At 39.7% G+C, this 10,902-nt stretch overlaps 1 protein-coding gene across 1 annotated transcript in view; it reads left to right on the forward strand.

Moving 5' to 3' along the window:
• Positions 1–3,991, forward strand: part of gucy1a2 (guanylate cyclase 1, soluble, alpha 2) — a 35,541-nt gene extending 31,550 nt beyond the window's left edge. The window contains exons 8-9 of the mRNA XM_069668002.1: positions 2,881–3,035; positions 3,614–3,991. Coding sequence (XP_069524103.1) covers positions 2,881–3,035; positions 3,614–3,833 — 375 coding nt within the window. The 3' untranslated portion in view covers positions 3,834–3,991. The remainder of the gene's footprint in view (positions 1–2,880; positions 3,036–3,613) is intronic.
• Positions 3,992–10,902: the final 6,911 nt, after the last annotated feature.

Consider the following 10,902-nt stretch of genomic DNA (forward strand, 5'->3'; position numbering starts at 1 on the left):
AACAATTTATTCTTTTTCTCTTTGACAGAAAAAAAGATGAGCATATGAATCAGGGAGCAAAGGAAATAGTCCCAACTGAACTGAGTTCGAATCCCTCATGTTAATTCAGTAGAATGAAAAGGGAACACAGGTTATAATTTATTTATGTCCTTCCTCAGTCCACTCTCTCAAGGTCGCCCATCTCCGTTAGGTTGCCTTGGTAGCGTTTCGGGCCTGGGTGCTTACTTGCAAAGTCATTTCCTCCAGTAAATTATGTTATAGTCCTGGGCTGGCACGGGTCATATTGAAAAGTCAACCCACAATTTTTAAGTAATCAGAGTGATGTTTAGAACAATGTCATTATTTATTTCACTGTTTTCAGAGATAAGGAAGAGGAATAAAACATGTACGTGAGAGAGAAGCAAAGACAGATAACAGCTGAATAACAGACCGGACAGTGTTCTGTGTAATGCTTCGCTCCTAACATTGTCCATTTGTCTCAAAATAGAAAGGCCTTGCCAAGCATTTCTGGCCTCCTCTCCTGCTCTTCCACTTTCTCCCCCCCTCTTTCCCACTCTCCCCTCTGCAGCCTCTCTGGACCTCCTTTCATTCCCCTCTCCTTACTTGCTCATCTTCTCACTTTTAATTCTTGTTTTCCTTTTTTTTTTTTATATTTTACACTGTGTTACGCTCTCTCCTCCTTCTCCTCTTCACTTCATGTTCATATAAAGGAGAGTTATAGAGGTATTGGACACTTCAACGTGATAAATGCTGCTCAGTGAGTGCACTCCACTCCAGCCAATGTTGCACTGTTATGCAAACTAGCATGAGAGCTGCGAGAGAGCTGAGAGAAAGCGTTCAGTGAGAGAGAGATGGAGTGATCCAGGGACAGGGAGGGAAATATACAGAGGTGTGAGATGTCAAGAGATAAACACATATAGGAATCAAACAGTGTGAGATGATTTCATCTGTATATCTGCTTCAGTTTCAGACCTGCAGCGTGATCTTTGTGCATGGGTGCTTGTGTGTATAAGTGGGAGTATGAGTGTGTGAGTGGGTGTGGATATGAGGGATGTAGTACCTGTAACTGCTGATATGAACTGTCCCCATACTACCGTGGTTCTCTGCTCTTAAACTCCTCTCTAATATAGTTAAAGAACAACTGAACATTATAACCATGGAGTTTGGTTGTATTGCAGCACTGTTGCATTAGTTTTAGCTAGGTCTGCCTAACACACTGCAAACAGAGTGTAAATAAAACACTGACTCTATAACAACTCCCTCCTCTCTCCGTCTCAGTCCGTCTCCATTCCTGCATCCTTCTGTCAGCTTGGCCAGAGGCTACGATGTGATTGGTTGTCTGCGCCACTGCGCCATTTGCTCATTGGCTCACCGAGGGCCATGTGCTGTGAATGCTGACTCATAGCGACACGGAGGAGAGGAGAGTATGAATGTTGCTGTGTCTGTGTTATGAGACTAAGAAATAAAGAGGATAGTGGGCGCTGGATGCAGATTTGTTTTTATGTGTGAGCGGTTGACTGTCGTAGAGACAGACAGACGAGCGCACGGCCATCTGTGAGCAGTTTAGCAGAAAAATAGGTCACAGTAGTGCACCGACATGACTTTCTCTCTCGCTTTCTGTCTCTCTCCTCCTGTACTGTCAAGGTTTTTCTGTCTATATATAACTGTATTTTGCCCCTCTCTCTCCCTCTCTTTCTCTCCATTGTCTTTCCTTCTGTCGTTCTGTCTGTCTGTGCTCTTTCTACCTCACTACCACCATCGCCTGCTGTTGCCATGACTACTTCGCAGTATGCTGGCATGCACACAGTGGCGTTGGATACCTAGGTGATGAGATGCTCAAATAGATCATTAGAAATCTGGCTTCCTCTGGTTTTTGTGCGCGTGTGTGTGTGTGAGTGTGTATTTGGTGTGTACGCTGTACATATGGTGACTTTTTCCCCAAGTGGAGGAAATCAATAGTTGGTCGAGTGGCCATGAAGTGGTATGGTCAAATTGGAAAAATGTTGAGATAGCTTCCACTCCGCCTCCAGCCATTTATAGATTCACACCTCAGCCAGATTATTATATGAGCACCATGTTGCTGCCCTGTATCTGTTACCAAGAAGAGACAGACGCAGTTATTTATTTAGATACTTTCCCTCGCCAAATCTTGCGTTTGGAAGATTTCATTAGTCTAAAAATGTGCTGCCACTTAAAATCAGATTAGATACAGCAGCTACACTAATATGAGAGTATGATACAGAACATTAATCCATGTATTGCACAGCAGTGCCAGGTAAGTTGAGTTGGTGCAGCTCACGATGTGACAGGTTATTTGTTTCAGATGCCAAAAAACATTAAAGTGGTAATCTCGAAGATGTCTTTCTCTTTGGCGGCACCTATGGCGATAAACGGTAATTGCGGGAGCACACCCAGATATCCAAACAGTGTTGCATGTGTGACGTCCACGGTTGGCTCCGGTTGATTTTCCTCACTGACGGTCGCTTTCCTCTTTAAACTGTTTGCCTTCATCTGAGCGTCGAATTTGTTTCTTTTTCTTCGGATTTTCACTTATTTTTGAAGTTGTATCTGTAGTCATCGATCTTTTCCTTGTTTGTTCAGCCATAGTAGATTACTGTTTACTCGCAACCCTTGAAGAGGCCGGAAAAGCAGCCGCTTAGCTCCGCCTACCCTCTCTGGCAGCCCAACCACTGCTGGCTGATGGAAAACACGTCACTAACTGGGCGCCGCTTGTGAATTTAGCCATTATAATTGCCCAGAGCCAAGAGTCAGTTATTTTTTCCACATTTAAAATCTTGCTGGTTGTGTTATTAATTTTCTCTTTACAATTTTTCTCTTCTCTTCAATCTTCTCCCACCACCTCCTTCCTCTCTCTCTCAGCTAAGGATAGGTATCCACACGGGCTCGGTGCTGGCAGGCGTGGTCGGGGTTAAAATGCCTCGGTATTGCCTGTTTGGGAATAATGTGACACTGGCCAGCAAGTTTGAATCGGGGAGCCATCCAAGGTGTATAAACGTTAGTCCCACAACTTACCAGTAAGTAACAGCAGAAAACATGCTCTTGTTTTTAACTCAGTAGTCATGAATATAAAGTCTCTTTTATGGTAATTTAAAGCTCCTGTGAGGAGTTTTTTTGCTGGTTATGAAACAGACTGAAATTAATTCTGATTACTCTATATGACCTACAAAAGCAAACCAGACCCTAAGCAACAACACTGATTATTTCTATATTGTTATTTTTAATGCCTGAAACTGTTGGCGGGGGGGTAGGTGTCAGATGAAGCGATTAACTGCACACTGCCTTTGTTTACATTTTCCAGGACAAAAATTTAAAGTGTGACATATGACTGTTAAAGAAAGCAGGATGAGATTTTTTGTTAAAAAACACCACTTAAGCATGTACAGGACAAAATCAGCAAAGAGATAAGAGGTACGGCTTTGTCCACAGGGGGCGCCAAAATCAACACAAAGCAAAATTTTCTCACGGGAGCTTTAAGAAAGCAGTTTGGCTTAACTAACATGTATATATATAATTATATGTCCATCACTACATTAATCCACCTAGCATGTCTGTTTATTTTTTGATAAGTTGTTTTCTTTTCCATCGTCGACAGGTTGCTGAAAGATGACCGTTCTTTTTCATTCGTCCCTCGGTCACGGCTGGAGCTCCCAGAGAACTTTCCCAAAGAGATCCCAGGGACGTGTTACTTTCTGGAGGCGGGGACTTCTCACAGCCATGCCTCGCTGACCAGCTCTCGCTCCGCTCCCCCGGCCTCTATGAGGAAAGTCTCCTACAGCATTGGGACCATGTTTCTTAGAGAAACAAGTTTGTAGATCACACACACACACTACTATTGACAGAGACTCATTTTCTGAAAGGCTGGATTTGAATCCGTCTGAACGTGCAGGACATAAACTTCACAGATTGTTGGATATGCAAATGCATAATGTGAAAACTCGGATTCAGATCTGTGGGACGCCCGTATGAATGGAACTTTAAACGGTTTCTCCATCATTGGTGAAAAAAGACCATATTGCCCTCATCTCCCTTAAACAAGGGAGCTATGCTTCAAAAGACTTGAGGAACAGCAGCTAACCTAGTTTCACACGAACCCTCTCCAAGGACTGATTGGGTCAATTAGCAGAGAAACCTTAACATAAAACTTCATGATCTCGCTGGATTCCTCAGCTCCATACCTGGTTTCTCTCTCCATTCTGACCCTGACGTGGGTCCCTGGGTCTGGAGTCAACAAGGATTGGAGAAACCTGGACATGGACCATTTACATGACCAGTGTTGCATTCGCTAGGGATCAACAAAATTGCGTAAATAGAATAAATCCACTTTCCATTAACAAAGTGGATGCTGAGTTGTATGAACTTTCAGAAGATGGCAGATTTGCCACAAATGTTTGCTGTGCATCATGGCCTCTTGTACACGGAAGACGACTGCTGAAGAACAATACAACTCCCCTTTTCCCTCCTCCAGCTGTTCCCAAATCATTTAATGTCATCTGCTGCTCATTACATCCACCTACAGTAGGTCCAGTTAGTTGGGGTTGGACGACAAGAATGAGAGGCACAGACAAGGTTTGAAAAGGGGTCATCAAAGGACAAATGCCAAAAATGCTAGTACTAAGCTGATCTTAGAGCCTTTTCTGCTTCTAACCCACAGCGAACTATAACCAATAACAATAACAGCCATTTCACTCCAGGTAAGACGTTTAGAACTGAAAATGATTCCCAGCTCAGTGCCTTTTTACTGCTCAAATCAGGACAAATACAAATTGATTCATTCCTAGTATTTGAAAAGAATAAAACACCAGGAGCGCCTGATTTATCTGATAACAATTTATATAAGATTTCTGTTAAAATACAGTGAAGAGTGAACGTTTTAAATATCACGTGCCAAAGGCTAAGAGCCACATTTGAACCTGTGATGTCTAGTCATGGCAGGCGCCTTATCCCACGGAGGTACGAAGTTGTATCTTGGCTGGCAAGATAAATCAAGCGCTCCTAAATAGCTCAAATATTCCTTGTCCAGATTAACCAACAGTACACAGAATATAGTAGTATATAAAGCATATACTACTATAGTCATATATAGTACGATACTAACTTTTACACACAGTCACAGTATGCATGCTTGACAAAGTTCACATTTACATACATAATCTTTTTTTAGTTGCATTGTTTTTGACCATGTGGATATGAAAGGACACTCTAGCCCCATGCAAATGTAATGACCATGAACTCTCAGGCCTTTCAAATACTTTAGCATAGCTCAGTAATGCAGAATAATTTTCAACAAGGGTTTGAAACATGTCTGAAGGATTTTTCTTTTTAATTTTAAAGACTTGGCACATTTGGATAATTATGGTAACTCACATTACATGGCTGCCATTGTTCTCTTCGGGTGTTAACATCACATGGTACAAATAACAAATCAAGTCAAAATAAAAGGTATTTATAAGCATTAATTAAGGATAAGTTTTCCATGAAACATTATAGTTTTGGCTTTGAAAGAATTGTTTTATCTGAAGAAGTAAACAGAGATCCATCAGCATCACATCCTAGTTTAAATGTATTTAATAAAGTCTAGTTTGTTTAAATCTGAATAAGTGGTATAACCTGTGCGTGCTTTAAAACTGTTGTACACTAACATCATAATATGGTTTAAGTTACTTATAAAATAACTTAATAACTAAACTATGTATAACTTATCTTCTTAACAATGGAAAACTTCAGCACAGGTTTAAATTCACTTTTAAAAGACAACCAGGAAGGGAAAGGGAGAATGTTGCTGTTTCACTACATCTTGCCAAATGATAAAACAATATAATCAAATTGACAATGATAATATAAGAAGTGCCAAATGAATTATGAGACAGCACCACGAGACTTGAGACTTATCCTAAGTAAAGGTGTGGTACCTGCTGTCTGTTGTGCACTTTCAGCACTAGCACGTTTGGACGTCTAAACACTCCCTTGGCAGGGTTTCAATAGGAACATGTGCTGTGTTGGACTCTTGAAGGAAAACATCAGAAGGGTAATTTACTTCTGACACAAAAACTAATGACCATCTGGCCGAGTTTCATCCGCAAGACATTGTGCCCTCTAAGTGAGATTAACACCAGCACAACACAGCAATGTGCCGTGATCAAGCACGACATGGGAGACGTTTTGACCTGTTTGTGTTTGAGCCAGAAATGTGCTACAAGTGTCAGAAAACTTTGGTCATCATTGCCGTAAATAATCAGATTCTCTCATCAGATATTCTGTCAGCAGTGGAACATACACGTCGTAGTCTTAACCATATTTACTGTTAAAGAAATAACGTTTTTCAAAGTTGTTTCCTGTCGCTTTATGTATGCCAAGCGGTATGAAACTAACATTGACTAGACAACAATAATAACCAGAAAAAAAATCAATCAGTCAAATACATGGGTGCATATTTTTTAGCCATAAAATATAATGAATCTTACAACAAAACAGCACAAAATTTAAGCCAGTATTTTAAATTACCTTTGGAGCTTGCTACACCTGTTAAAAGCAGCATAATGTTGTCAACATTTTATTGCTTTGTTGCAACAAAGCCAAAACATCCATGAGGCAAAAAGGTCTCTAACCTTCATGTTTTTGTGATATTATAGAGAACCAGAATCGGCAACACCGACCTCACTTTGACATTTCTCTTTATAGTCATGTTGAGCAGCAGTCTTTGCAAAAGTCAAGTCTGATTCAGTATAAATTGCCAAATACACCAGAGAGCAGTTCATCAAGTTTTCCCAGAGCTCAGGGGAAGTTTCCCATGTCTTCAAGGCCTGGGAACAAGGATACCAATTAGCCTTAGCTTTGCCCTTATGATAAATTAAATTATAATTTGACACATGTTTAGGGACCACGTACAATATTTTAGAAAACAACAGTTTTCAGAGAGGTAGCTAAAGTCTCTTAAGCTCTATTTTAGGTTGACCAGAAAATCCCACATGGACAAATTCGCCCGTAGTAAGTCCCTCGTGCATTAGCGTGGTTAAACAACAATGTGAACGTTGAACAATATATTTGGCAACACAGCTTCATAGAAGGCAATCTGCCAAATAGACAAGATGAGATCCACATAACTGAAGAATGACGAGGAATGTTAATTGTGATGTTGCGAGCTAGCTGATTAGCGGCCATTAAAAGCTGAGTCTACATTGTGTGACTGCAGTTTAAGCTGTTTGTACCCTTTAGTCGTGTTCCCAAGATCCCATAAGTCTGAGCAACGTTTGTTCTAGGAAATAATAACATACACCAAAATTCAGAGCAAACAAAACAACACAATAAGAGTGCACAAGCAAGTGCAACAATTGCATTATACCAAGCAGTAGAAAAGACTGACAGTCTTTGTAAAGTAGGTGAACCACTCTTAAGTGTATTTGACAGTTGTGTTATTGAGCTCGGGGTTAAGTCTTCCTGAGGAGGCCTTTCACATACAGTGACATTTAAATTCTCTCTGACTGCTATCATGGCGATATTTGATAACACATACATGCATTAATGCGTACTAAATCTGTTGTAGCATAATTGCAGTGCAGGTGTCATTTACATTGAACTTCAGCACTGCCTGAATTCTGCATCCAGGCTAAATAAAGAACATTATATCAGTGTTACACCCACGCAACTTGTGTGCACTGCTCAAGTCTCCAAGTCTGTGAATTCTTGGCAATGATATTAAATGGTTGGTTTGATCTTACAAGTCTCGCTGATATGGTGCGGAGGTGTTGCAGGTACTGGTTCTCTACGGTGTTGTCGGTCATGGACCCTGACACTCGGTCCATACTGTAGGTCAGTACATACATCTGAGCTGTACTGTATAAGCTGTGTCAAATAATGGACATGAGAAAATAGTGGGAGGGTCCAGTGTCCTGTGAGACGAAGCCAAAAAACACCCATAACTCAAGCAACAAGTGACGCGTGTGTGTGAGAGAATACGAGAGCATATTGAGTTTGATGCACAAGCATAATAAGGCCTATGGAACCTCCTGTAACAAATCGATACAATCTAGATCTATATAATATATTTAAAATAACACATGGAAATTGTAATAACATTTTAAACATTTTTCTTTTGTATAATTCACATAATGATTTGATGCTATCACATTTCCCACTGCTTTGTAAGTCTTCTATTTCAGCCTGATACTCTATGTGACTGTACGTGTGCCATCTAAAGCCAGGCTGGCTTTCCCGCCATGCCAATGTCCCTCAAAACAGTCCTATCTTCAAGTCAATTATTTCTCTCAAGAATTAAGGAGTTAATCGAAACAAATGTATTTTTTCAATCAATGTCTTATTTTAAATGATCATGTCCTTCAACTCTGTAATTTGAATTGAAAAATGTTACTTTGTGTGTTTTGTATTTTGCAGGACGTTGCACCTGTCTTGTTGCCAAGATCAACTTCACCCCCCTACTGACTCACATAACAACAACTACACTAATGGGAAACTGGTCCCTATTTATCTAACTCTAGTCTGGTTTTAACAGCAGAAACAAACATGGCTGATGCTTGTCATACATTTCCAAGATCCTCCTAATGGATATGCATAAATCCACAAATCTCCAATCTATAAAGCTTCACCCCCAGGAGAATAGTAGCTTCCATTACTTTTGTTCACCAGCTTAGTTTGAAACTAATAAAACATTTATTATATTTAACAGTTCATTTCATTGACAAATCTGTTCAGTGTTTTTGTATTTTGATGCCATGTTGTAAACATACAGAGCCGACCCTGGACATGAGCCCTGTTTGAGCCTGTGTTTGGAACCATGTGTATGTGTAAGAGGCTTGATGACAGCTGGTGGTTTCTGACTGACATTAAGGGCACATCTTCTGTCTTATATAATGTAAATAAAAACACCAAGTATCTTTAATAAGGAAAAAAGACTGTGGCTGTTGCTGTATAAACATGTATTTACACATGAGTATATGACTGACATGAGTGTGTGAGTCAGTGAGGATGCTTTTGAATGTGTGAAAGTTATGAAATATAAAATCATAGTTCTATATAGATCTTAACATTTATTTCCCTTGTTCTTTTTTCATATATATTTCAGATGTGTATGTACACAGAGAAGAAAATTATTTGTTCATATGACAAACATTTACAGGGAACTGAAGACCTTATCAATCTGTTGGAGTTAAGTTTCTGAGCATATGACAAATATAGGCCCATGTTCACTTTCTATCATCTCTGTGTTTGGTCTCCTCCAACTCTTAAGAAAAATCTACCTGTTTAGCATCTGAATGCTACACCATGTTAACCAGCATATCCCCAGCTGTGTCTGTTTGCCGTTTCTTGGTCATTTAAATAAGTTTTTCTATATATTTCACTCTATAACAACTGAAAGTAATGCTAAGAAATCAGTGAGAGTTACCCTGAACATTAAAGTTGCAAACTAGACAGCTAAACAACAAGTAAAACAACTCACCATAAAGCTCTATAGGCCTTTTTCACAGCGGACATTTTTACATCTATTAGGAGGAAAAGCGCAGGTGTTTATAGTAACAGTAATGATGGCTGTATTCCATTTAGCTGCTTCAATTTCATGGTCCTGGTTGTGTGCATGCTGACTGCCTGTCATGGCTTTTTCAGACACCTGAATGGAACAGAACCATGGATAAAGTTATTATTAACACCTGCGCTTTTCCTGCTGTTGGATGTAAGAATGTCTGCTGTGAAATAAGCCCATCGAGCCAAGGGCAGGTACTTATTCAGATATATTAAACTGTAGAGTTCCATTACTATAAGTGACACTATTGTGACACTATCCTTTAATACACTGTTAGTATTGATATATCTAGATTAACTTAACCTAGTTCTACCTGTACAAAGGAAATTCAATTAAAGGTCGTTTACTGTACACAAAGCCTACACACAGGTGTTTTCACTCGATGCTTAATTAGACCTCTAATCAGGACTGTGTGGGTGTGTGTGTGAGTGTGTACACTCTACTTGATTGACATGTCCTTCAACCACTCGCTTCACCTATCTATTCTGCTGCGTCTGTTAGGGAGGGGAAACTTACACCTTTACACCTGACTAGATGTCTATAATTGGACTGGGTAAAACACCTTTAGGTATGACTTCCAAGGTGGCAGGTCTGATCTCTGTCAATAATACATAACCTTGACTATAAGGAAGAGCAACAAGCACCATCAGCCAGACAAACTGTCAGTATTACAAACTTGAATTAAATTGATATCTGTTCCTGAGACTGTTTTTATGAACCGGACACCTTTTAATTTATTTGTGTGCTATACAACGTTGACTTAAAACACTTAAATACACAGCTTTTCCTTAAGTTAGCTTTTAAAACTTGACCACTGAGTCCCACAGCTCTAGGGCACTGTTGCTTTCTCATTCTAGCTATTAGTTTTCACACGCCACATGAACTATATAACGAAAAATTGTCATAATTACCATCTTAAATTATTTTTATTAATTGAAACCATGAGTCTTTGATTTAAGACAGAGGTACATAGAAGAAGGCTTCATATTTCTACTGTTGGTGCCAGAATCTGCTAGCTGTAACATAAGCTAGCTTGCTAGTTAGGCTAACTTCGGCTACAGTTTAATAAAAATGCAGACGGTTGGAATTTTAATGTTTGCAGTTGACTCATTTTAAAAGAAGCATCTTAGAAAATGTCTTTGATGGCTACATGCATAATAAGTACAAGCTAATAAACTGAGGCTAAAGCTGCATTGTCGCTGGCTTATGATTTATACAGAAGATGAAAATAAGGGAAAAGCGGTTTTGATGCGAAAGAAAGAAGATCACTAATAAACGATTTACAGGGTAGTTTCAGCCAAACAGTTTAAAAGTGCTTCCAAACTGTGTTGATAGTCTACAGCCTGCAT

Source organism: Semicossyphus pulcher, unplaced genomic scaffold (assembly GCF_022749685.1).
Source record: "Semicossyphus pulcher isolate SPU_LCO1_2020_fin unplaced genomic scaffold, fSemPul1.0.p SCAF_19, whole genome shotgun sequence".
NCBI classification, from domain to species: Eukaryota; Metazoa; Chordata; class Actinopteri; order Labriformes; family Labridae; genus Semicossyphus; species Semicossyphus pulcher.